Consider the following 27,858-nt stretch of genomic DNA (forward strand, 5'->3'; position numbering starts at 1 on the left):
ATTTAATACCGGTAATTTGGTTTTAATTTTATTATGCCCTTCTTCGAAGAAGGGAGGGCATATTGCTTTGCTGCTGTCTGTCGATTGATCTGTCTGTCTGTTGGTCCACCAACAGTTTCCGTTCATTTTCGCCGCAGAAGTTGCACATACTGATTCAGAAATGAAATTTGGTATACAGATTTATCATAAGAATATCTAGGTCTAGCTCTGTTTTGAGCAATTTTTGACAGAGTTATGCCCCTTGGACTTAAAAAAATTACAATTGTTTGCAGTTTCCGTTCATTTTCTCCACAGAGGTTGCACAAACTAAAATGAAATTTGCTATACAGATTTATCATAAGAATATCTAGGTCAGGTTCTGATTTGATTACGATCGAGCATTTTTTGACAGAGTTATGCCCCATGGACTTAGAAAAATTCCAATTATTAGCAGTTTCTGTTCATTTTCTAAGCAGAGGTTGCACATAATGAAATGAAATTTGGTATACAAATTTATCATAAGAATATCTAGGTCAAGTTCTGTTTTGGGTACGATCGAGCATTTTTTGACAGAATTATGCCCCATGGACTTAGAAAAATTCAAATTATTTGCAGTTTCCGTTCATTTTCTTTGCTCTGAAATGAGAATTGGTTATACAGATTTATCACAAAATTATCTAGGTTAAGTTGCGTTTTGGGTATGATTGAGCAATTTTTGACAGAGTTATGCCCCTTGGATTTAGAAAAATTTCAATTATTTGGGGGGGGGGGGGGGGGGGTGGTTCATAACTGTTTCACAATCATCTCTTGTTATTTTAATACTACTATAATTTTTAAGCATTTAACTTTGAATGAGTTCGTGGATTTGAGATAGAGACAATATTATGCTTTATTTATGATTGCTCACATATAATATTAGTCCAGATTGAAAAAAAAATGACAGCAATTCTTACTACAGGTCATTCAGTTTGAAAATAGGCTAGAGCATAGTGCTTGTGACAAATTTGTATAAAAACAGTAATTTTTACTTTTTTCCAGAGGTTTGAGGAGCTGAAGAATCAACAGAACCAGCTGCTTTATTTGTCAAACACTGTTCAGGTGTGGGGGCTCAAATACCATAGACATTTCTGTCAAGATCAATTGTGTCTTTATGGGGATGACCTTGATCAGAATTTTGTTTTCCTTGACAAAATCAGTATATTGACCTGTAGTTATGTAAATATAAAGTAAAAAAAAAAATTCCAATAAGCTGACAAGCTTAATTCTCAAGCTGACAGTACAGTGAAACTTGTCTAATCTGGATGCTGTGTATTCCGGAATCTTGCCTAATACGATCTAAACATGAAGTCCCTTTCAGTAAATTTCATTGTTTAAAATGTTGTCTAATCCTACATGTTGTCTAATGTGGCCAAATTCTTTGGAACCAATTGTGTTCGAATTAGACAAGTTTTACTGTACATGTATTTCGTTTAGGTTTGCATGCCCTCAAAGTTTGTCTGAAAAGTGGCAGTGAATTCAGTTGAAGAAAAAGAAAGAAATTTTATTTTTGAGTTATTGCAAAAAATTTTTCCTTTCAAAAATGTAGAAGTAATGTTTTAAAAATCATAGTAGACTTCTCTCCAAATTCTTGAGAATGTATAAATACTGTAATATGTATTTTTATAGGAACTGAAAGTGGAGAACACAGACCTTCAATCTAAGCTCAACCAGTCTAATGAAGCCTTTATAAGGTTAAGTTATACTTATTTTCATTCAATCAGGGAAAAAAGAATACTTGTATTTTACTCCACAAGAAGTCTGTTCTAGTTTTTGATATTGTTCAAAGCTCTGAAAAAGGATTTTTAAAAAACTTATCTTTATATATTTTTCACAATTTGTATTGAGCTGGGGACTTGTTTGTTTATTCTTCTGATGTGTTAGTGATTTTGTTTGTTTTTTTACCAGCCTTAAACAGTCCACTGAATACAGAGAGAAGGAGGACCATTTTACAAGGTTTCCCTGTAGTACCCCAATCAAGAAGAACAGCTCCATCTGTATGGAATTGAAAGGAATGGTAAGTAACATTGAGATCATATGTTGTATAAAACAGACTTTGTGTACCATTGGTGTTTATTTTTATCTCCAGGGTTTTCTGTAGGATAAATCTTGTTTATGAAATGGTGAAATTGGTGGGCTGGTGGCTGCCTAAATGGTACATCATTTGTCTAGATAACTCCTACTACAGTTTTCAAGATGGGAACTTTTTTTTATTAGCTCACCTGAGCCAAAGGCTCAAGTGAGCTTTTCTGATCAAAATTTGTCCGTTGTCTGTCGTTGTTGTTGTCGTCGTCGTCGTTGTTGTTGTAAACTTTTCACATTTTCATCTTCTTCTCAAGAACCACTGGACCAATTTCAACCAAACTTGCCACAAAGTATCCTTGGATAAAGGGGATTCAAGTTTGTTCAAATGAAGGGCCACACCTTCTTCCAAGGGGAGATAATTAAGAATTTGTGAAAAATTAATGGCATCATTAAAAAATCTTCTTCTCAAGAACCACTGTGCTTGAAAATATGAAACTTATGTGGAAGCATCCTCAGGTAGTGTAGATTCAAGTTTGTTCAAATCATGACCCCCGGGGGTCGGGTGGGGCCACAATGGGCGATCAAAGATTTACATAGGAATATATAGGAAAAATCTTTAAAAATCTTCTTCTCAAGAACAGCAAAGCCATGATTGGTCATATTTACATGGAAGCATCCTCAGGTAGTATAGATTCAAGTTTGTTCAAATCATGACACCCCCTCCCCCCCCCCCCCCCCCCCCCCCCCCCCCCCCCCCGGAACCACTTTTTTATTTAAACTTTTCAACCTTTCAAGACTGAACTGATTTCTGCTTTTTCCTAGCCATAGTGCTCAGGTGAGCGATGTGGCCCCTGGGCCTCTTGTTTTTGCATATCAATTGTATATATGTCAGAGATGTGCATATTACTTGGATTTTGATTTTTGATACCAGCTGTTGAACTTAGTCATTTTTTTTTGTGCATTTATAAATGATAACTTCATTCGATATTTTTGGAGTCTAGAAATTATTCAAAAGTAAAGCGTCACTTACTGTCAATTTTTCTTTTCGTTCACAAAGTTCTAGACTTTCAACGTGAAATGTCAAAATCTACAGACACGTATTTATCAGATGCGGGTTTTGCAAATCAAAAGGTGCGTTCAACATAACCATGAACACAATTATTTACGATCTGATGATTACTGAATCGACATTTTAATTTTTATATAAACATTTATGTCTTCCCCCCAATGTTGTGGTGCCGGTTTGAAATGAGTCGTTTGAGTTTGGATCCCGATTTTTATTTTGATTTATAAATCGTGTACCTATATTGTCATTGATTTAATGTTATACTGATATGGAGGCATAAGCAAGTTAAATGAGTAAGTACTTTTTTATGCCCCCGGATTGAAAGATCCCGGGGGTATATTGTTTTTGTCCTGTCTGTCTGTTTGTCTGTTTATCTGTTTGTCTGTTTATCTGTTTGTCTGTTGTCAACTTTAACCTTGCCCATAACTTTTGATTGGTTGGAGCTATGACTTTCATATTTCACATGTGTATTCCTTATGACAAGACCTTTCTTTGGGTACCATAATATTTGACCTTTTGACCTTGACCTTGGAGTTTGACCCACTTTTGCAAAATTTTATGAGACTTTAACCTTGGCCATAACTTCTGAACAGTTGTTGCTTGGGGTTTCAAACTTCACTTACATGTGTATTCTTTGTGACAAGGCCTTCCTTTGGATACCAACAACTTTGACCTTTTGACGTTGACCTTGGAGTTTGACCTACTTTTGAAAAACTCTAACCTTGGCAATAACTTTTGAACAGTTGGTGCTTGGGGTTTCATACTTCACATGTGTATTCCTTGTGACAAGACCTTCCTCTGGATATCAATCACTTTGACCTTTTGACCTTGACCTAGGAGTTTGACCTACTTTTGAAAAACTTTAACCTTGGCCATAACTTTTGAATGGTTGATGTTAGGGATTTCATACTTCACATATGTAATCCTTGTGACATCACCTTCCTTTGGATACCAACCGCTTTGACCCTTTGACCTTGATGTTTTACTTACTTTTAAAAAACTTTAACCTTCGCCATAATTTTTGAATGGTTGGTGCTAGGGCTTTCATACTTCACATATGTAATCCTTGTGACAAGATTTTTCTTTGAATACCAACCACTTTGACCTTGACATAGGAGTTTGACCTACTTTTGAAAAACTTTAACCTTGTCCATAACTTTTGAATGGTTGGTGCTAGGGCTTTCATACTTTACATATGTAATCCTTGTGACAAGACCTTCCTTTGGATACCAACAACTTTGACCTTGACCTTGATGTTTTACTTACTTTTAAAAAACTTTAACCTTCACCATAACTTTTGAACAGTTGCAGCTAGGGCTTTCAAATTTAACATTTTTTATCTTTTGGCCTGGATTTTGACTTGCATTTGAGAAACTTTAACCTTCACCATGAGCTGCCATACGGGGGCATCAATGTTTCACAAACACATCTTGTTTTATTTACTTGTAATTTGACCATTTATTTCTTTAAGTGGGCAGTGTTACCGCCACATTTCAGTTCGTTTCATGACACTAATGTAAACACACATTAGCAGGTGTTAATCAGTTAATTGCATTGAGGTGACTCGGGTAATTTTGTGGGGCTAATTACCGTTAATTATGAGCAGTTGTGACCAATATGGCCGTTCAGAATACAGAATAGACACTATCCAGACTACACAGAATTTTTATAATACATTTGTTTAAGAAGTGCATGGGACTAAAATTTTTAGTCGAACTGGACAAAATTCTGAAGTACTCAGAGTCCGGATTAGACAAATTTTACTGTATATATATTGCATTTGTATTCCATGTAATAATACCTACCCTTGGGTACAAACAATTTTGACCTTGACCTTGAAGTTTGACCTACTTTTGTAAAAACTTTAACAACCTTGGCCATATCTTTTGAACATTTGATGCTAGGGCTTACATATTTCATGGATGTATTCATTGTGACAAGACCTTTTCATAAGTACCAATATTTTCTTACCTCATGACTTTGAGCTCAGAGTTTGACCTACTTTTGAAAAACTTTGACCTTGATTATAATTTCTGAATGGTTCCTGCAAGGGCTTTCATATTTTACAGGCGTATTCCTTGTGACAAGACCTATCTTTGTGTAACAACAGTTTTGATCTCTTGACCTTGGAGTTTGACTTTCATTTGAGCATTTGAGAAACTTATACCTTTCCCATGAGCTGCCATATGGGGGCATCAGTTTTTCACAAATCACCTTGCTTATATTGAAGATCAATTGTACATACATCAGACACTTTCATAGTACTTGGATTTTGATTATTGGTCATTTATGGGAAATATACCACATGCTGAAATTGGTCATTTTTATGCAAAACATGTTCTCAGGGTACATTAACATTGTGAATGTGTCACTTCCTACAGTTTTCAGAATATAAGGATTTATAATTCATGCGAGAAATACTAATACTGTTCACATAAAATAACACCTGGTTTGCTATCAGATTGACAGCTTTTCACTTGTTCTTATTTTTGATAGTTGGAGAGTGGGGATCACATGCCCTCTCCCTTGTGTGAGAAAGAAATAGATGAAATGGACCAGATCTTTCCTTTGTTTTCCTTGGATGGTGAAGACATGGAGGGGAGTGATCCAAACATCAGTATTTACTCTGTTTCACTGAAAGACGACCTCACCATGGATGTATCCAAATTTGTAGGTGTAACACAAGAGGGGTTATAAAGTCAGAGAAAAGTCTTGGTTGTTAATGCATGCCGATTCTTAATTTCTCTACAGTTCAGAGGCCAGTGCAATTTGTTTGAGATAAAGGAATTGTTATCAGTAATATTTTCTTGATGTGAAATATAAAGTGTTCAAAGTTATCTGTACAAAAAAGTTGAAGTGCATTTATGTTGGCGATTTTAAATAGCAGTTAAATGGCAAATGGTTCAATCTCTCTTTCTTAACAGGTATGCCTTATTTTTGTTTCTTTGAATTTATGTATATACACAGATGGAGAAATACCAGAATAAACAAGACACCCTGCTGGAGGAGATCCGAGAATTTCTGGGGGCAGGGGGAGCCTCGGGGGATGGATCCTTTACTTCAGAATTTGTCAGGAAGGTGGAGGACCAAATGTCTAAATTGTCACAAAGGGTGACCACTCTCGCTCAAGCCAAGACAGATGTGGATAAAAGGTAAACTGACCCAAAGGGTGACCACTCTGGCTCAGACCAAAACAGACATTGATGAAAGGTAATAAACTGGCACAAAGGATGATCACTCTAGCTTAAGTCAGAACTGACGTAGATAAAAAGGTATACATTTGCACAAGTTGACCACTCTAGCTTAGAAAAAAAAATGTAGACATCAGATGAATCTAGTTCATCTTTTTCCCATGGATGGGTTTAATTTTCTTCATTTTGACAGGTTATGTAGCCAGAAGAAAAAAGTGAAGAAGCTTAAAGGTAAATCCAGTTTTCAGATACCATGTAAGATGGCATATGTTGAAACTCCAAGGAAATAGTAAATATCAATACCAACTTTTATTTGCGTGCGAGAAATATTTGCGAATTTCGCGATGAACTTTTATTTGCGAATATTTATCACCGCGAACCATTTATTTTGCTTTGTATTTGTAGAGGGTGTTGCCTAAGTCACAAAAACAAATTGCAGCAGATTGATTTCAATCTGACGAATCGCGAATAAAAGATGACGCAAATAATAGTTGGTTTACAGTAATTTTTCATCTGTGTAAAATTCGTAATTTTTAATCTCAATTTTTAGCTTACTTGAGCCAGAAGCTCATATGAGCTTTTCTAAACAGTTTGTCTAGTATGTATCTCTAATCTTACATTCTTATCCAATTCTCCAGAAAACACTGGGCCAATTTCAACTGAAATACCACAAAGCATCTTTATATGAAGGGATTCAAATTTGTTCAAATGAACGACCACATTCTTTTATGTGTATAAGGGAGATAACCAATATTAATTAATTTGGGAGTGGATCATTTAAAATTCCTCTTGTCAGTACAAGACTACAATTTTGATCAACTTAATTGACTTCAATGTTCTGTAAATTACATTTTTTGAAATTGAAAATGAAGACTACAATGGGTTTTATTTATGTGCATATTTATTTTTCGGTAAGCATTGTAACCCATGGACCTCTTGTTATTCTTAAGTTGTTATTAGATATTTGATACATTTTGTTTGGCAAACAGAAGAGAATGCTGTTCTGAAGGATGCGGCTGATGATGTGATGGAGAATAGAATCTCATGGGACTCGGTGACAGACAAACGACTCCTGATTCTAAAGGACCAGATAGATCAGGAGAGAGCCCACATCAAGTTTATGGAGAGAAAGGTCTGGTCCTACAAGCAATTTGTTAAACTTAATGAATTCTCCTCCTGAATGAGTTTTTTAAGGCATGTCTGTGTTTTCAAATTCTTTGACTCTAAATAAATGGGAATGTTGGAATACTCCTGAAAGAGACAAGTGTTTTTATAGATTTCTTATTTATAACATGAAGAACTGACTTTCAAGTTTGAAAATAGAATATATTTTACTAGGCCAGTGTATAGGAAATGAATGTGTCAGGGACAACTATAAGGTTTAGATCAAACCTGGATAGATAGAATAAAAGTAAAATATTTATATATTATTGTATGAATCTTTAAGATTTTTCTAAACTGTATTAACATTTTATACAAAGATATGTCAGAGCTCTAGCTTTTAGAGTCAAATAAGGCACTTTGATTAATACAAAGAAGCAGTGATTGAAAAAAAAAATTTAATTGTCCATGAATCAGGTGCTACAAAATTTGGCTCTTTTTAATATTTTGGTTATGCTAAAGACTATACAGGAAAACAAAGATATATATTTTCATATTGTAGTTGAGAGGAAAGGAAAGAACTGCTGTCATTGTGGATAAAAACAAAAAATCGGGAGCCGAGAAAGTTTTAAAGCTGGAAATCTATAAACTACAAAGGTGATGTTTCTATCAATACAATTTAGCAGTAATTATTTTTAAAAATGCATTAATCCATTATTATGGCAACAATTGTTTCTATCAATACAATTTAGCAGTAATTATTTTTAAAAATGCATTAATCCATTATTATGGCAACAATTATTTTGCAAATCCAAATCTTTAGAAATCTACAAATGGATTATGTGTACATTAAAAGATGTACGTGCATTCACCACCAAATATCTTCCACAAGGTCAACATAAATATCTGTGTAAATCCCTATTTTGGACTGAAGTTTCATTTTACTTTGCACCGATGCATTCAAATGTTACCTTTAGAATTAATAATTAAAAGAGAAAAAAGCTGTTCAATTATTTATGATATAAGATTTTTGTGGAGGTCAATATCAGTTTTGGATCTATTCTAAAATCCTGTGTATTGAGAAAAGCTGGGCCTCTTTGGATTGATATAGCTGTCTAGTTCTGTGAGAATTATGGATTTTGTTCCCAAGTTTTATGCCAGACTTGTGAAACATTCTATAATGTAACTATTGTGTAGGAATTATAGAAGAATGTCTTTTAGATATTATTTAATGCAACTCATTGTTGCACACTTAATTATACTTGAAAAGACAAGAGCCAGAAATGGATTGTTTGTGTCAGAATTGTAGTCTTAATTGTTATAGCCTGGGATCTAAGTCCCTCTCTTCTCTTCCAACACAGACAATAATTTCCCTGAATTGCATTAAATTTTGCCTTTATTGGATTTGGAATCATTTCTTCTGCACGTCACGGGGCCTCGATAGAGCTGTTGCTGGTTGTCCCTCATTTAACAATAAATAAACAGAATGGGGATTCAGATCTTTGTGATACATGACAGTTGGTCCATCTTTAACGAGATCAGCCAATCAATAGTGAGGGAGAGAGGCAGGCTTGAGTTGTTAAGAGGAGGTCTCTGCGTACTTCGTACTGTCAAAGACAGGGAACTTAAGGGAATAACAATTTACGACTTCAGAGAAACTTTGTGTTTTTTTATGTGAGACACGCAGAATATGGAGCTAGGATTTTATAGCTTACATTGTGTGAACTCTCTTTGATATGGAAGTGTTGTTGAGCTGAACAATTGGAATCCAGAGCCAGATTATCTTTTTTTCTTTAATTTTGTCCTGAAAATTAAATTATTTTGGGTTTTGACTTCAACACATCGATGCAAGTCTGATTTTAAAAATGCACACCTGACATTATTCTTGATTAAGGTCTTTCTTGTTGTCAACTTCTTTCATCTACTAGCTCTTCAAGGAATGGAATTTAAAATTAATTTATAGGTGAATTCTTCTATGAACTTCTATTTAAAGCTGAGATATATTGCAAGGATTTTCTATGTCGCATCATTTTCGTATACCACAGTGGATGGATTTAGAGATGTCAAGTGAACAAAACCAGAAGCTGATAATGCCTTGTTTAATTCTTGAGTCGGAGACACTGTGCATTGTGATTTATGATGTGTAAGATATTTTGCTAAATTTTCCTTCATGAAATTTCATGTACATTACTATCAGCTGACCATCATTTTTCATTTGTAGGATCATTTAATATTGGTAATATTTGACCCTAATTAGGCTGGAAATTTGTTTTCATTTTTTGCTCTACTGGTCAGAGACCAGAAGAGCTATATGCGATAGTAAGGTGTCCGTCGTCTGTCTGTCTAGCTGTCTGTCTGTCTGTAAACAATTTTTCGAAATGCTACTCCTCCTACAGTTTGGGTCTGATTTCAATATAACTTGGCACACAAGTAGACTACACTAAGATACATAATATAGAGCATTGGTTTTTGATTTCAATGATTGGTGTTGCCATGGTTACTAAAAATAGAAATGTCCGTGAAATTCCTTTAAAACGCTACTCCTCCTACAGTTTTCAATATAACTTGACACACAAGTAGACTACATTTAGATACAAAATTCTATTTATTGCTGCATGTTGCAAAGTTTCAAATTCAAGTGCTACTTTTTCTTTGTTACATGTATATGTACAGACCAGTAGAGCTGCAGTCTCATCAGAGACTTCTGGTTTCATTATTTAGTTAAGGACGTTGAATATTCTATTAAGTTTCACAATTTTTAGCATATACATGTTTAGAATACTATATGTGTACTTAAAAAAGCAGGCTTCATATTTTAGCGGCTTTGGTGCAGACAACAATGCGCTAATTCATGAATAACGCAAAGAAATCATTTATAGATACAATAGATGGCACGGACTTATGAAGTCCTAATTCATGATTACGCCAACAACTCCATACCCAGAGATTGCCCGAAATTTTGAATACGCCAAATTATGTACATGTACAGTAATCTGTGTCCAGTAAAGGGTAACAAGATGGTCTCATATAGCAGAGATGATCTATAGCTACTGTTCTCATTCTCAATTTAGGGGCTTGCATGTGTTCATTATTTTTTCTGCATTGTCGCAACATTAATTTCTGTATGAGCAAAGAAAGGGTTTTATTGTTTAAATAAAGAGATTGAGTTTTTTGCGACTGTAAAGATATCCAAATTCAATTACCTCTGATAATATTCATACGACTGTTCTGTGATTGCTTGGTAATCATACAATTGTGATTGTTATAGAATGACCTCCCTTATAAGAAGTCTTGGATAAATAGGGCATATTTAACAAGGGAAATAACTTCAGTGAACACCTTTACAAGAAACATTGTGAAACTGATTTTCTTCATGCTAAATGAGATAAAATGAAAATACCATAAACAACTGTACAAAATATCTTTTAAGTGTATTTTATGTAGAGAAGTAAAGTCTTTGACAGTAAGATTAATCTTATCTAATGCACCAGTGTACTTAATTGTTAGACTTTGAAAATGCTGAGTTGACAAAATACCAGGTGTAAGAATGTTTCATTAAGATTTAAATAATTTAAAGTCAAACTATTGTAGACCTGTGTTTTGAGTTAATTTACTTTTTGAAGATAATTGTGATTTTCCTTACAGTTTGCTTAGCTGCCCTCTCTTTTATTGCCTGTTGCATGATTTTAAGCACTAAAGTTTGTTTTCATTTCTGAAAAGTTTCAACAATGGGAGTACTTCAGTTATGGCCAATTGCTGAAAAGAACTCTATATGCATGATACAAGAGTCACTTTTGCATATTTATTCAACAGATTTCCTGGTAGTACAATGAAATGACATCAGAACTAGAAAACATAGCATCTTTTACATGGTATTATATGGTACAATACAGTTCTAAAGCTGCCAACCCTTATGATTTTTCTTTTTATTCTTCCGATTTCCATTTTTCTCCGTAAGAGGTTTGAAAAAATCCTTTATTTTCATAGCTGTCCACCTTCAGTTTTCACTATTATAGCAAAAAGCGTCATTGTCCTTATCATGCAAGCAATTAAACCATGAACAAACAGGGAGCAAATGCTGATCACAGGAAACATCTGAGCTGTGTATGACTCACATAAAATGGTCTTACAGTGTTTGAATTATCCCATATAAAAGAAGAAGAAATGGAGAGTGCAAGCTGACCAAATGCAAAAAAGGAATAGTAGATTGTTTCAAAGACAGTAGGAATTCTAAAAAATTGTTGTTCAACATGTGAAAGGGGTCTTTAATAGGAGGAAGTTAAAACAGATTTTATACTTAATTTTTGTTGTGGTTTGTTGAAAGAAAATCAATGGTTGAAGTCATTTTTAATTCCCAGTGTGTAGTCAAAAAGAAGAGTTTCTATAATATATCAACAAGATAACCAAGATTTGAAGTCTAGAAATGTTCTTGTCAATTTTTTTTTGTTTTTCAAGAATAAATGCATGTTTGGGAATTTAATGTCTCAAAACACATGCATTAATAGCAATGCATGATGGCATATAAGAGAGAAATACATTAAGTAGGTGAAATATGCATGACTTTATCATTTTAATTACCGGGTAATTAAACTGATTAAAGAATGTTTGAAATATATATATATATATATATATATATATATATATATATATATATATATATATATGTTTTTTTTTCAGTTTGAATAAAGACCTAACAGAGAAAAATAAAAAGCTACAAGGTTGGTTAAATATAATCTTTTATGACACAAGAAATTGAAATCAAGGGGCATTTTGTTCTGATTTGTTTGTTTTCAGTCAACAACTTAGGCCTCAAACTATCAAGAAATTAGTCTCTAAAAAATCTCTCTATTAATTTCTTAGAAAACAGTCTTAGTTGCAAGTAATTTTAAAAGGGGAAATTTAATTTTAGAAAACCCAGTTACCAACTCTGTGCAATTTAGAGGAAATGAATACATTTTTGATCTTGAGTTTTTGTACTATTCAAACTATTTATGATAGCTTTATGAGAGTTTTTTTTTTTATGTTGTAGGTAAAGTCAATGGATTGATAGATGAGGTAGAGAAAGCACACAGAGATATTGAGAACCAGCAAACTAAAGTGAAAGACCTAGAGGCAGAGAAGGCAGTACTAGAGGTGGAACGTCAGCGAGCTGAGAACCAGCTAACAGAGAAAATCCAGGAATGTAAAGTGAGTACTACAGATAATATTGTGAAAACTGGAGTCAGAGGTATTTATTTCACTAAGGAGAATGTCACTTCCATCATGTCATGTCAAGGTTATACTCAACAAGGTTAAAAATCATATTTGGCATGCAGAGATTGATTAACTTTATAATTTTGTGTATATATTATATATTTACCATTTTTTTAAAGCCTGTTTTTTCCATGCATTTCCAATAGTGTAGAATCTTCTGATTCTAGATTTATTACATATTTATCATGATAACTAATTTCAAGTATCGATCAGTAGGCATTGACATACTTACACAAAGATCTAAAACCCTCACTGAGATATGCTGTACATACTGTAACAGTACATGTATATTTTATTGGTAATCATATTTTAGTGCCTTTCACATTAACTACTTCCTGTCCACTAAGTATATGCTTATGTATGATTGAAACAAATACATTGAGAAGCTTAGCTCCAAATGCACTAATTCATTATGCTAATCAGTATGAGAAAGATTGCACTAAATTTTGAGTGCCCTTATTTAATATGTACAATTACACACTGGCCTCTAATTGGCGACTAATTTAGTCGCCATGGTGCCTTTAATTTTTGATTGGCGCCTAAAATTTCTCTATAAGTCACCAAATTGGCAACCATTTTAACTTGACTTGGCTATTGCCGAATTCTGGACCTATAAACATTTTCAACAATTTTTTTTCAGAAGAGATTTTAGAAAGAAATTTTAAATTGGAGAAAATCATTTCCTAGTTACCTGTATCTCCTACATTACTATTCCGACAAGGGGGTGGGGCACAAAGAAACTCTTATGACCCTCCTCTTTCAAAAGTGGAAGGAGCACTATGCAAACCCCCTCCCATGACTACGCCTCATGGGTCCCTATATTGACTAATATTAGCTTTTTGCGCCTGAGAAAAAATTGCCCGGCGACTTAAGATTTGCATTGGCGACTAAATTTTTTTATTAGGAGCCAGCTGGCGCCTAACTTTTAGAGGTCACTTAGAGGCCTGCTTACAGTATTTGACATCAAAGAGATGTAGATATACCCTGGCAAGAAAAGTCTATAGTTGTATTATTAGGGGGCTCCGACTGCGGTTCCCTTTAGTGATCAGACTGTCCATCTGTCCATATGTGTCCGATTTCATTTTTCCAGAGCATGTTTTATCTTCCCTTGGCCAAGTCAAGCGTCATCTTTACCCATAGAGTGCTTTTGGGTGGAGGATGTGCAGTGACCTTAAACCAATTTTCTAGGTCAAAGGTCAAGTTAGAAAAACCTCTGTGTAAAATTCTGGAGCATATTTTCTCCTTCCTTGGCCCAGATGGGCTCAAACTTCACCCAAAGAGTTCCCTTAGATAAAGGATATGAAGTGTTTAAACCAAGTGAAAGATTAAAACTTTTGTGTAAACTCTTTATAGGGGGGTATATATTTTCTCCCTACTAGCATTTCATCCATGCTGTATCTGAATACAATGTTTCAGATCTACCTTTCATCTCAATGTCATTTGCTAGAAGCAGAACTCTTTGAGATGTCAAGTCTTAAATTGCTATTTTCTTGATGTTTCACAATAGCAAGACAGTTAAGAGTATTTTTTTTTTTAAAAGTTATGGAATATGATTTCAATTTTCTTTCCTTCAAAAAGACATTGTCATAATAACAGAGACAATCCCTCTTATTGAACAGAGTGTTATCCTTAATGAAAAGTATCAGCCAAGAAAGAGTAGTGAAGAGAGACTGTCAGATTACAAGACAGTGTCATGAAGTTTAATTAAAGCAAAGGGTTAACGAAGATAGTAAAACAAAATAGATATTGATTTCAGATGAGAAGCGATCAGTCACTTTCATTCCTTCACTCCAGAAACAGAGAGAATAGTGAGCTAAGGAAAACCACAGACATGAGTGGTAAGTTACGAAAAACTTGTTTCCCAGTAGATGTTCTTATAAATGGGCAGGACAATGTAGAAACTTAAGAAATTTTTCTTTTTTAGGTCACCTGAGTCACTCTCAGGTGACCTACTGCTATCTGTTTTTGTACATCGTCATGCGTCGTTGGTTGTGCGTCGTGTGTTAACATTTGAACATTTTCAGCTTCTTCTCTGAAACTGCTGAACCAATATCAACCAGTTTTGGCATATAGCGTTTATAGGAGAAGGGGAACAAAATTTATGAATTTCATGGTCCCTGCCCCCCAGGGGCCTGAGGGGTGGGGCTAAAACCACCAAAATTAATGCAATCTTTAAAAATATTCTCCTTTACTCCTGGACATCAAGCAGTCAAACTATTGGCATGATTGTAATAAGCATTGTGTCCTCTACCAAAATTGTGAAATTCATGGCCTTATTGGTCTCAGGGTCAGGGGTTCTGTGCTAGGGTGGGGCTATATAGATCATATAGTGAAAGTGCATTATTTCTTTGAAAATCTTCTTTTCTGGGTATTGAATAAACTACATAGTTATGAGCATGGGTGCTTTTTCCAGAATAGTGAATTTCATGGCCCTGGGTCAGGGGTTTTGGTGTTCGGGCAGTACTCTATTGATTATATAGAGAAAACTACATTTAATTCTTTGAAAATCTCTTTCTCTAATCCTGGGTACTAAGCAAACAAAGTAAGTACATGGTTATGATGAGCAAGAGTGCCTCTTCCAAAATATTTATGTGAATTTCATGGCCCTTGGGTAATGGGTTCTGGTGTTAGGATGGGGCTATATTAATTATATAGAGAAAAAGGCATTAATTCTCTGAAAATCTTCTCTGCTCCTTATATTAAGCAAACAAAGTAAGTGCATGGTTATGATGAGCAAGGATGCCTCTTCCAAAATTGTGAAAATTGTGGCCCCGTGGTCAGGGGTTCTGATGTTAGGATGGGACCCTATTGATTATACTGTAAAAATGCATTAATGTTTTGAAAATCCTCTTCTGTGCTCCTGGGTGTCTAGGAGGGAAACAGAGTACAAAATTGTATTGAGCAAGGGCATTTTTACCAGATTTGTGAAATTCTCGACCACTGAGTCAAGTGTTCTGGTGCTGGGCAGGGCTCTATTGATCTTGTAGTGAAATCTGTATTCAACTGATAGAAGTTATTTCCCTTTGCTATTTCACTTATGATAATTAATCACTGTAAATAATGTATCTGATAGGTCAATTGAATAAAAGAATTACATGTATATACAAGATTAAGTAATTTTAATGTAATACAAAAGGTACTTTCATAGTTTTTTAATGATCAGGTAGATTTGAATATAATAAATAAAGAAAGATGAGACAAAAGTTCCTTATCTTTGTACATTAATAGCGATTCTCTGTAACCACTTAAACTTCTTTGCCACGCATGGTCACCGATTTTGATGAAACTTTGCACATTATTACAACTTGACACCAGAAACATATATCAAATAAAATTTCGTTGCTATGTGTCTTGGTTGCCATGGTAACAGCCAGAAAAGTTGGAAAAATTGAGATTTTCAGCTACTTTGAATCTTTATTAAGCCTTAATAAAGACTAAGAATAACAAACAAACAATTCTCACAAAAACCTGACACCTTGTTGCCACTAATGCTATAAAGAAACTATTTAGAATTTATCTCTAAGTAAGTGGTAACCATGGGTACATTTGGAATACATTTTAGATGCTGAAAAATGCAGAAAAACGCTCAATATTCACTAATGATAGGTGTTAAATGATCAAACTCAATCATCAACCTAAGAAAAAACAATAAAAATATTTGACCTTAAGTAATTAGGTATTGGCAATATTATTCTAAAAATAACGTCATGGTTGCCATGGTAACACAGGGTTACCATGCAAAATGTTTTGCTAAGATTGGGTAAATGCTACTATCTTCAGGAAAAACAATAAATTTCATGACTGGCACATATACATCCTTAGGACCTTGCAACACCGACAACATAAGAAAAAATGGGATTAATTGTTACTTTGCAGTGTAACCATGGAAACAATGTACCTGTTGTTTAAAGTGATATTTTTTTGCTGCATTAGGAATTTACTTACCTTTTATTCAAGAAACGTATTATTTGACTCACCTTGAATAGTACTTATCTGGTAGAACTAAAGTTGAATATCATATATTGATAACGTTTGTTGAAAAATACAACACTGTTGCTATGGTAACCAAGAAGGGGAAATGTTCGATTTTGTTAATTTTATATCAATATTAAACCCTATGTGCCAGCTTTTTGCATCCAGTTAGAGATTAGGTGGCAGTCAAAATTGAAAGTCAGGTTAGTTGTTCATAATTATCAATCATAAAAGTTTTGGGAATCTACATACAAGGGTACGTATCCAAGGAAACAGAATATTTTTCAGATTTTCATGCATATTTTTTCGGCTTATTTCCATAGCAACGCTCTATTTAAAGAATTGAATTTGAGTTTTTTGAAATGTGAAAATTAGGGTCACATGAACGTCTTTAAAAATTTATCATTAGTTATATAAAAATATGCATTTAAAAAAAGATAGGATTAGATTTAAACACTAATAGAGTAAATTTAAAATCCCTTCTTGGTATTAAAACCATGGCAACCATTGCCAACCTATAAGAAATATCATATTTCTTCCTTGGTATATGTTACAAGGATCCTTTGTCTATTATTTGCTTGCATTTCAACCTATAATTTTTTTTTATTCTTAAGTGTTTGATTTTATAAAATTAAATGAGCAAAATTATTACTTTTGAATACTTTGTTTCCATAGTAACGTATGTAATAGTTGATTTACCAAACATGTTTATCATGCATTTAAGACATCAGGCCTACAACTTTCAGAAACAATCATTGCCACTTGTTTGCTTTGCTGCAAACGTTAACTGTGGGACGCTGAACATGTTGAAAAATGCCATTTTTCAAACTTTAGGACAGGTTGCCATGGTAACCATGACACGTAGCAACCAATTTCTGCCTGATTTGAGTTTATGGTATCAAAGACTTTTATCATAGAGAGTTTGGAGAAATTCTGAGACTATGCGTGCCACAGCTCCTATATAAAAGTTCAAGTCGTTACAGAGAATGGCTCTTAATTGTTCAAAGAAACAGAGAGGCCAATGTGAGAAGGAATGGGTTTACTACAAATGCTTAAGCAGTATTGTTTTCTTTAGTCTGTATGTTGAAAGTGACAATTGTGAATGTATTAACACTGACAAGTAAATAAATCTACCTTATGATTTGTTACTGATTACTACTGAGTACTGGACTAACTATTTTGTTGATCCTTGGTCATCCTATTTCTCTTGCTAATGGGTAACATCTCTCCATTTATCAATATTATATACAGTAAAACTTGTCTATTCCAGACACCAATGGTTCCAACAAAATTGTTCAGATAAGACAAAATTTCGGATTAGACAACATTTGAAACAATTAAATTTACTGAAAGGGTCTTAAAGCTAACATCGGATTAGGCAAGATTTTGGAATACACAAGATCCAGATTATACAAGTCTCACTGTATTGTGAAAATGATCTAATCCTACCTTGTGCAATCCGCATCACAGTGAATTTCCACCCTTAATTTCCTTCCCATTTTACCGTTTTCTACATTCTTTACACTGTATAATCTGACACCCTGTCTATTCTGACAGACTTTGTCTGCCAGTGCATGTCAGATTAGACAGGTTTCACTCTACTTCTATGGTTCCTTTACTTGTATTATACTCAGGTGACCGTTAAGGCCCTTGGGCCTGTTGTTTTTTAACTAAGGTCATTTTGACAAGTTCTAAGTCACATTTACAAAATTGCAAATAGGCACTTTAAAGAAATTGTATGTGTGGAGGGGGGTAGGGTATTATTTTGTGAGCTTGATCACTGTACCTCTTTTTAAATTCCATTTCCTGTGTGAAGAATGGATTTTAACAGATCTCTTTCATTGTAGGTGTTTTGCCCTTTGATCTTGTAGCCACACAGACCCAAGCTGTCAGGGAGGAACCCCCATCAAAATTGCCTTCTCTAAAGAACAACATATGCACAGATGAAAAAAATGTAAAGAGTGTGCAGCAGTCTATGGAACATTTACAGCTGGATGTGGGGAGGGTTAATGAGGGGGAGGAATACATAGACGATGGTGGCTGTCAAGTGGAGGGGCATTTGTATGACCTGTACAATGGTGGGGGGCAGAGAAGACACAGTTATCAGGCAGCAATTGACAATCACAATTGTCCACCTGGAGAACAGCACTACCCAAGGTGCCGCAGCGGTAGCTTCCAGGCGGCCATTGAGGGGGGTCAGAAAGAGGAAAGGGAGGTGGAGGTCCCTGAAAGCTTAGTTCAGATTTTACCTACTAGCATGGCAAAAGAAAGTGGGGATGGTTTTCATTCCTATATTTCTTCATATAATTACTTGGAGGATTGTTCCACATCCATGAAAATGTCAAAGTCTCACGGTACCTCAGCATATTCCCAGAGTCCCTCCCCGTTGTGTTACTCAGTCTGTGATAGTGTACAAAGTACTGGTGCTGTGGGTTGTGGTGGTGATTTTACTGTGAATTCTAGTTACTTGACTTGTACAGACACCTCTCATAACCACTGTGATGTCATGATAAAACAGTTGTGTGGAAGCGGTGGTGATGTCACTGACAGACAGACAGGTAACAAAGGCAAAGAGTTGTGTGATATGGACCCTGATTTCACTGATGGACAGATAGGTGATAAAAGCAGACAGTTTGGGACACAGTGGAGGGACAATGCAGAAGACAGTGCTGGTACACTTGAGGACACAAGTCTAAAACATAGGTACATGCATGTCTTGTAAATCACTTGATTTGGATTCTTTTGGAAACAGTTTAAATATTGTGATGTACAACTCACTGTTGTGTCTGAAGGGTCAATAAAATAATGATTATTGATAAATTTGTGCTGCAGGTCTATTACAAGAAAAAAATACTTATCAAGACACCTGAGCAAATGGCTCAAGTGAGCTTTTCTGATCAAAAAGAAACAAGTCTGATACTTGGTTGTTATCTCTAAAATGAGCCATTTTCATCCAAACTCCTTGGGTGATTAAAAAAAATGTTGAAGAAGCCCTAGATTGCATATTAGGGGGGATGGTGGTGGTTGGGGGGGGGGGGGGGGGGGGCTGAGGCATCCTGTCCACAAGTAACTGCATGCTGAAATGCAATATATTTTAGGCATCTAACATTTGATATTGTTAAACAATTCATATTAATTAAGTTTCTATATTTATTTTAAATCTTTCAATTATATCACTCTCAAACAAGAATTTTTCGAATTTATTTTCAAAGAAAATTTTTTTTTCTTCATTTTTTAGGAATATTTGTTTGATGTATGTGTTTATATGCTACATATACTTGTATAAAAAGTCAATATTCCTCAAACCTTTTTTTGTAATTTGTAGATTGGATGACTTAAATGACACACCTGTGAGTACATTCTCTAAATTAACAAAAGTTAAAGGGAAGTAACTCCATAGTGCATCTGTTACACTGAATGTTAACTTAAAAAATAAATACAGTTGTTAAGTAAATTTCATTTCCAAAACTTAATGTATTCAGAAGCAGTTTTTGAGGTGGCATGAGCAAATCAGATTCTTATTCTGTTAAGATTGTGTAATTTTGAATATGGGATTCATCTCTGATTAAAAAGTAAATGTAATATTTGTGAATTATTTTAAAATTGAGATAGAAAGTTCTCGGCAAATTATATATATATAATCATGTACAATCTTTCAAGTGGAAATTTTTATGTTATATAATAAAGATAAACTTTCTCCTGACTGTCGTATAAAAACATTTCCTCATTTTTTATTGCGCAGTTATGAAATCTAATGATTTTATTTATTATGAAAGAAAAGAGCAACTAATAAGGACATTATTTTATATTACTTCATTAAATGCTGAATTATCTGTAAACTTAATGTTGTAGTTTTTTCTTAAACATGTATTTACATTTTTCTTTTGAAGTTAACTGAAATAATATTTTATAGGAAGAACCAGATGTGATTCAGGTAACAAAATCTGGAAAAAATAACACAGGTATGTAATAAACTGCTCTGAAATATTTCCACATAAATTTCCTGTCGAAATTCATTATTGCTTATATTCAATCATGCAGTTGTTGTCACATCTACAGTGGAAAAAAAGTATGGAATATTTATCTTATTTTATTGGGTCACCTTAGTAGCTTAGATGACTCTCTATTGCTACTGTTTCTGTCTGCAGTCTAGCAATATTGTATTTGTTGCTCCAGAGAAAAATGTTGAATATTTTAGGTTTCTACAGCTAATGACTGAATTAATGTCAGTCAAATTGAAAAAAAAAGGTCTAAATAGCATTTAAGCTTGAAAGGGCATTAAAATTGTGGGACCTGATGATAGAACCAAAGTCAAAAACTAAGTGCATGTGAACTTTAACCTTTTAATGTTCAAGATATGGAGAAAGGCATTTCATATGTATTCACTCTGCTGTGCTCAGATCACTTAAAGTCACACTGTCAAACATATTCAACAGAGAAATAGTACCGGCAAAACATTACAAAATATTTTTAAAGCATTAACTTGACTACAGGGTGTAGTCACATTTAGTTCAAGGTTAAGGGCACTAGGAGAGCAAGCTAGGATGACCTTTGTCTGTGCCACAAAGTTGTAGCAGAAAATCTTAAGGAGCTTGTGGCTCATTTGTAGAAAATATGTTTGGGATAAGTTGCGGCCTGATATTGGGTGTCTATACTAAGGCCAATGGGCATTTTGTTGTTAACATTTTTAAAAATAATTACTGAAAGTTGAAATGCAAAATCTTATAGAAAGTTTTATTGTGAGATAATTTGAGGTGTTTGCTGTTCAAATGCATATCTTGTAATATCTTCTATACTGCTGCATACAGTTGACATCAAGGCCTTAGTAGCGCCCTCTACCATAAGCATCAATCCATCAATATCAACAGCCACCACCTTAAACTCATCAGATGACGAAACATGCATAGAACACATCAAAACAGCATCTCCACCCACCACAGTAGCTGACGTCAACCGCCAAAAGGAAAGTACAGCTGTCATGTCAAAGGTCAAAGATGGGGAAAAGGAGGCCTTGGAGTCAAAGGTCAAAAAGAAGGAAGAGTTGAATGAGGTCAAAGTTGAGAAGTCTAAAGGTCAAGACAAAGAAAAAGAGCGGGCAGACACAGAGGAGGGGGATAAGGATGATGATAGCATTACTGTAACCAGTAACTTAATAAGGCAGCTAGAGAAACTGGTATGCAGCTTAAAATAGAAAATTATTATCCTTTTGATTTCTAGATTTCTAGTATAGATTACAAAGATGATGTGCATGTCAAAGAACAGATGTTTTCCTATGTTATCAACTTGCTATCATTATTTCTAGAAATTTGCAATTGTATGAGACCGTCAAACTAAATTAAGTCATGAATACATTACCTCAATTTGGGGGAGATGGGTGGGTGGGGTGGAGGGGTTAATATATGAATCCTATTTTATAAAAAACAAATGAACATTTACTACGACTAAGTTGTAATAAAGGGCATTGTATAAATCTGGAAATATAGGATAACCATAATTTTTGTACTAATCTGAGTTATTGATTTTATAATGTAGTTAAAGCGACAGTACGGCTGCAAAATGTGTGCTTTTTTCATTCAAATTTACCCTATATGTCACTAAGAAATAAGGTATAAAGTTTATGTAAGCAGTTTGAGAAACAGAAATATTCTCTACTCAAACAAAATTAACGTAATTAGAATCTGCCGGAAAATCAAGGGTCGTACGAACTGGAGCAATCTTAGATCTGTTTATTAGTACCACGTGAATTCTAAAATGACACGTGCCTACACTGTATAGTTTACAATTATAATGAATATTAGGTAAAAGCAATTTTCAAAAGCAAATTATCATAACTTTCTGATAAAATAATCTAAAATAATAATTGTAAAGATTTTAGTCTGCTTTCAGGCGAATTTAACAGAATTAAAAGTACAAATGTTGACGTTTTGTGTATTAGGGTCCGAGAAAGGAAAAACCAACTAATCATACGTTATCGCGGCAAATGTCAAACAAAATATTTTTCTGCACAGTCAGTTAAAAAAAATTAGCACTTCAAATGGCAACAATGTTTATAAGTCAAAGGTGTATTTTTATGTTGGGTTTACACTTATTTTTTTTCTTTGAAAGCGATGGAAAAATGAGAAATGATAACAAGTATCAACAAACCTGTCGAATAGAACCTTCGAGAGCCCTGCATGAGTGTCGCCGAGTTCCCATTTCTTCCTTATCCAGCGATTATATTAATCCCCAAACTAAATTTTAGTCAGGAAAGTTGCTTTTTCCAAGTTCTATTTTCAGTTTCTTTTTCTTTTTGGTCGACTTTGTCAATGTAGCAGGCTTACCGGGCTTCCCTCTCTAACCATGCTGTTTTGTTTATGAAAACTATGCATGCGTGCATAGCATGGAATGTGGAACCCCGAACACGTTTTGATGTATATATTTACGTCCCATAAATAACTATTAATTTTAACGAAATAATCTAAATTATTTAATTGTGACAGTTGTAATTTTCTGAAAGTTTATACATTTATGAGCAGTAAAAAAATACCAAATCTTGTCGGAAAATTTTATCAAGTCAGTTTTTTGATGAGATGCGCCGTACTGTCACTTTAAGTTCCTTTGTCCCTGATAATTCTGTTGAAATCAGAAACTTATAACACTATAAATGACAACACAAACTGTTGGAATCATTAGGAATTTACTGTTTTCAGAATCTCAGTGACAGTTCAGGATCTAGTGACATATCTGCAGGTGGATTCAAGTCTTCACCATACCTCAAGAAAATCAGACAGGTGAGAGAGAGAAAGACAGAGAGAGAGAAGGGAGAAAACTTCTGTATCGTTATGAGGTGAAAAGTGTTAGAAATCTAATGAAACTTGACAAATAACATCTTTATTTGTGGCATCTTTCCAAGCTTAGGAAGAAAAATGTGTTGCAGTAGGTAACTTATCTTCTGACGACTGCAGGTTTTTTTCTTCTTTTTCTGTGTATTTTTACGTAATGTACAAAAATGTGGCATATGCTTTTAAGATATTTTTCCAAGTATAATTGTGGGCTTTTCCTGATAATGATTTTTAGAATGCATGATCAAATCTTGTGATCAAAACTTGTATGCAATGTGTCCTGTTCATTGCTGAACCCAAGCTCTCATTCTTGCGTTCAGTATATTGATTTTGGAATATTGAGGTTTTGAGCTGGTGATTTATTGATATTTTAACTTCATGATAGCTTGTGCTTTATAAGATATATTGGGGTTTGGGGATAAAGTTGGCATAAATCTCTGTCTGCATGCACTTGTGTATGACAAGTTTTTTGCATTTTCTGCACTTATGGTACATGTAGCACCCAAAGCAGGTAAGATGCAAAATTTCACATTTGAATATTAATGTATAAAAGTTAAATATATAATTATTTGTAGATTTACTCTGAATGAATTGCAGTATAAATTTCACTAAGAAGTATCTCATGGAAATAGATTTATAATTGTAAAATTTGGAGATGTACTATATAAAAGAACTGATTTGCAGTATTGGAGAAGCATGCAAAGACATTTTTATTCTAATTGAGTTTCATCATTTTTTAATGACAGTTTTTTACCTGTTGAACACCTGTTAAAAATTTGCAAACAATTGAGGAATGATAGCTAGTTTGCCTAGAGATGTTTCCTTAACAAAAACATGATTTCTGTAAAACATAACTGTAAACCCACCCCCGCAGTTTGGCTTATTTGTGTTAATATATAAAAACTAAATATAGAGATGACATATTGAAAGGAAATTCCTGCAAGAAAAAACAAACATGCCTTTTCTCTTATGATAAATATGCATCAAGTATGTTCACATGCTCAGTTCCAATTCTGCATCTTTGGAGCCACTGAAAACACATGTCAGTGCCATCCACAATTAAAGCTGTACAGAGATTTGTTATATAGTTACCCTCCAGATGTATACTACAGTCTTACAGGTATATAGAGATCACACTCAGCAGGCCTATAGTGAGGGGGTGATCTCTGGATTATATAGCTATATCAGTGAGAGGGGTAAAATAACGGGGGCTTTATCTTTTTTAGTCCAGGTGGAGTTAATTTCTTGTGAAGTGTCAAAGGAGGGTCGTTCAGTGAAATGGGAAGGAAATGTTTTCTTTCTGTGTTTCCGTCTTTATGAACAGTTTACCTTGTAGTAGCTGTTACAGATTATACTCTATAAACTGTCAGATTATCTCCAATGAATATCTTATCAGGTAGGAGTTTTTATGTCAATTGTGAATTAAATTTTTGGATGATTAAATTCCTTTGAGAGAAATTGATGGATGGTTTGTATTTTACGTGTTTTTTGTGTGAAATTCAACTTCCTGTAAAGGTTATAACTCTCTAATGTAAGTCATTTATTTATAAGTATGCATCTAAACACAGAGTCAAAAACAAGACATTAAGAATGATTTCTTACTTAAAAAATTACTGCTTCTTCTTGATATATATATACTCTTTAGAATGTAGTTTTGGATATTAAACTCCTCTCAGTCTTAATGTTAATGACTTTCACAGAAAAGATGAAAATTTAGATCAGCAGAATCATTAAGTGAGTCAGAATTAATATATGAGATGCAATGCCCTCCAGTGAATTTAACTACATCTGTTGGTTTTCATGTTGGGTGGTGTTTTTAAAACCTACTTTGATTTATTACAACTTTCGTATTCATTAATTTTCTTCTATTAATGCTTTTTTATTTCTCTCTCTCTCTTTTGAATGTGTAAAGGGAGTGAACTCTTCAAACTTCTTTGCCAGTTGGATGCACTTGGATGTATATAATGGAAAGTTCAAAGCAGTTGCCCAGCTCTTAATGTAAATTAGTGTAAATAGGATTTTGTATACAGCCAATTACAAATTAGTATTGATGTCACATTAAATATTGGCATTCAAAAAGAGTTTGAGGCGATATAATTACCATGCTTGTATCGATGTATTTAGCTTTTACAGAATAGGTTAGAAGCAGCAAAGCATTTGAGGATGTCATTTCATTACGTTGGCTGTCAGATACATGCATACAGTTCAAATACAAGAGCGCAGCAAACATTTACATGATCAGTTAGTTTTGGTCATTTAATACTTAGAGATAGGTCTATCTCTTATCTGCTCCATAGAAAATGGTTACTGATGATCCGTAACAAAGGCTAGCCCTTTTAAATTGCTAATCACAGTTGTGGAGAATAATAACAATTTGGAAGGTTGTTTACAGGTAGGGTATTGGCATTGTGATTTTTTTTACGTAGACTTGGATTTCGAAACAAATAAATGGGTACAATTTCATCATCATGTTCTGTGTGAAAATTAGGACTTAATAGAACAGGATTTGGTTGACCATTGGGAGAAGAATTTATTTTAAGTGGATTAAGTGATGTAAGCCGTTTAATTTACTTATTTTCATAATGCACCCACATGCAGTCATCCAAATTTTTAAAAGGTAAGCTTGTAAACACATACATCATAAGTTGAATTATTTCCAAACAGATTTTAAAAACAGCTAGTGATTGAGTGCAATTAGTTCAGTCATGACTGTGAGATTTTTAAAGTTGTAACAAGAGGAGTTAACCATCATTTAGAATTATTATGCATTCATGATACAATCTGATATAGAAAGAGGTATGTCTGGTGGTATCTTAAGAAATTTAGTCTTTACTGAAATAAATTTTTATAGCTATAAATAATTAAAAAAAATATACCTGGTTTATTAGAGTGAACAAAATCATAAAGTGGCAGGTTGATGACAGAAATGTACATCAATGGTTATGGGTATATATGAATATACCATCATTGGCTATAAGAAACAGGTTCGGGCGCAAGTTGTTTTGTTTTAAAGCTTTTATAAATGTACTAAATGTTCGGGACTACAATGAAAAGCAGGCATTATGCCCTGTATTTTTTTTTTCTACATTTTACCTTTAAATTAAGGTGTTAAAATTCAATCTGACTGTAAAGAAATTAAATACATGTTACAGGAATGGATATGTGTTATACATGTATTGTGTTCTGATTGCATTACAGAAATTAAACTTGACATTTAGTGGTTGACACCCTTGAGAAAATAGAAGATGATGTTGATTTTTTAACAAAAAATTATTCCATCTGCATGATTTTATTTGTCAGATATCAAGATTACATGTATTACACCAGGAAAAAGTTTCAAATGCTAAAAAAAAAATAATAAAAAAATTATTTGCCATCTGCATGGTTTATGCATATATGTCAGATATCAAGATTACATGTATTACACCAGGAAAAAGTTTCAAATGCTAAAAAAAAAAATTAAACGATTTGGGTAACTTTAGTTTCAAATTTTATTAATGCTTCATATGTAGGTGTTTACTTTCTTAATTTTTTGTCAGTTATTTGGCCTCTACCTTTGATTAAGTACAATTAAATTGAAAAATGATGAGACAATCTTGTAATAAATGCTGTTTAGATGTATATTTTAACTGCCTGTTGTGTAGAAGAAGCTCTTCTGTATTGACTTAGTAGGACATTTTTATTTGTTACTGGGGTGTTGTCATTCAGTCGGATTGTGAATCTGTTGACAAAGAAGGAACTCCCCCGGTGTATATTTATACCTCAGGTGCACATGCTTTAAATCACCTGTTTAAGTTCAAAAAAAAAAAAGAAGAATTTATTAAGTTATACTTCATGACCTGTAGGGCAGTAGAAATTTAAAGTTATATAATTTGGGTAAGTTTATATTTTGGTACAAATTACACTTAGCAGAATGGTGTGAGTGCTCTCTCTTAGCTTTATCTTTGTTTGAAGTAGTCCTATACTCGCACTATATCACTAGTGAATTGTAAAATGGGAAAGATGCTCTCTTTTTCCAAATTATGATTTGCTAACTATATTGCTTTGACTTTTACTGGGCCTTTTGAATATCCACAGTAATAAGTTTGCTCTAAGTTGGACTCATCAACAAATGAAAAATTAAGTAAAAAGGGAATTCGAAGGATGAAAATAATTTTTAGGTTGACAGAAACACGATGAGGTAAAAAAGGGCACCGCACACTGGAGCATCCCCTAGCAAAGAGCATACCTATAAATCAAGACAGCATTCAACATCGATCCTGATGCAAATTATTTTTCTTCCTTTTCGCGAAAGGACAAACTAAGTTAAACACACATGCAAACAAACACACACACAAAAGCGTGCTACTTATAATAAAGATGTAACACATTTCTGTGGATGAGAATGTGCCAATAACATGGATCACGAGTATAT

General features: G+C 33.9%; 1 protein-coding gene across 1 annotated transcript in view; it reads left to right on the forward strand.

Annotated features, from left to right (window-relative positions):
• LOC133177276 (uncharacterized) overlaps positions 1-27,858 on the forward strand; it is a 64,513-nt gene that overhangs the window by 17,420 nt on the left and 19,235 nt on the right. Inside the window, exons 9-24 of the mRNA XM_061312343.1 lie at positions 1,018-1,077; positions 1,645-1,709; positions 1,924-2,032; positions 5,603-5,776; positions 6,074-6,258; positions 6,491-6,528; positions 7,287-7,429; positions 7,961-8,055; positions 12,076-12,116; positions 12,428-12,585; positions 14,408-14,489; positions 18,471-19,326; positions 19,949-19,973; positions 20,537-20,585; positions 21,432-21,796; positions 23,313-23,393. Coding sequence (XP_061168327.1) covers positions 1,018-1,077; positions 1,645-1,709; positions 1,924-2,032; positions 5,603-5,776; positions 6,074-6,258; positions 6,491-6,528; positions 7,287-7,429; positions 7,961-8,055; positions 12,076-12,116; positions 12,428-12,585; positions 14,408-14,489; positions 18,471-19,326; positions 19,949-19,973; positions 20,537-20,585; positions 21,432-21,796; positions 23,313-23,393 — 2,526 coding nt within the window. The remainder of the gene's footprint in view (positions 1-1,017; positions 1,078-1,644; positions 1,710-1,923; positions 2,033-5,602; positions 5,777-6,073; positions 6,259-6,490; positions 6,529-7,286; positions 7,430-7,960; positions 8,056-12,075; positions 12,117-12,427; positions 12,586-14,407; positions 14,490-18,470; positions 19,327-19,948; positions 19,974-20,536; positions 20,586-21,431; positions 21,797-23,312; positions 23,394-27,858) is intronic.

This window comes from Saccostrea echinata, unplaced genomic scaffold (assembly GCF_033153115.1).
Source record: "Saccostrea echinata isolate AGI-Se365-2 ecotype Australia unplaced genomic scaffold, CSIRO_AGI_Sech_v1 ptg000113l, whole genome shotgun sequence".
Taxonomy (NCBI): Eukaryota; Metazoa; Mollusca; class Bivalvia; order Ostreida; family Ostreidae; genus Saccostrea; species Saccostrea echinata.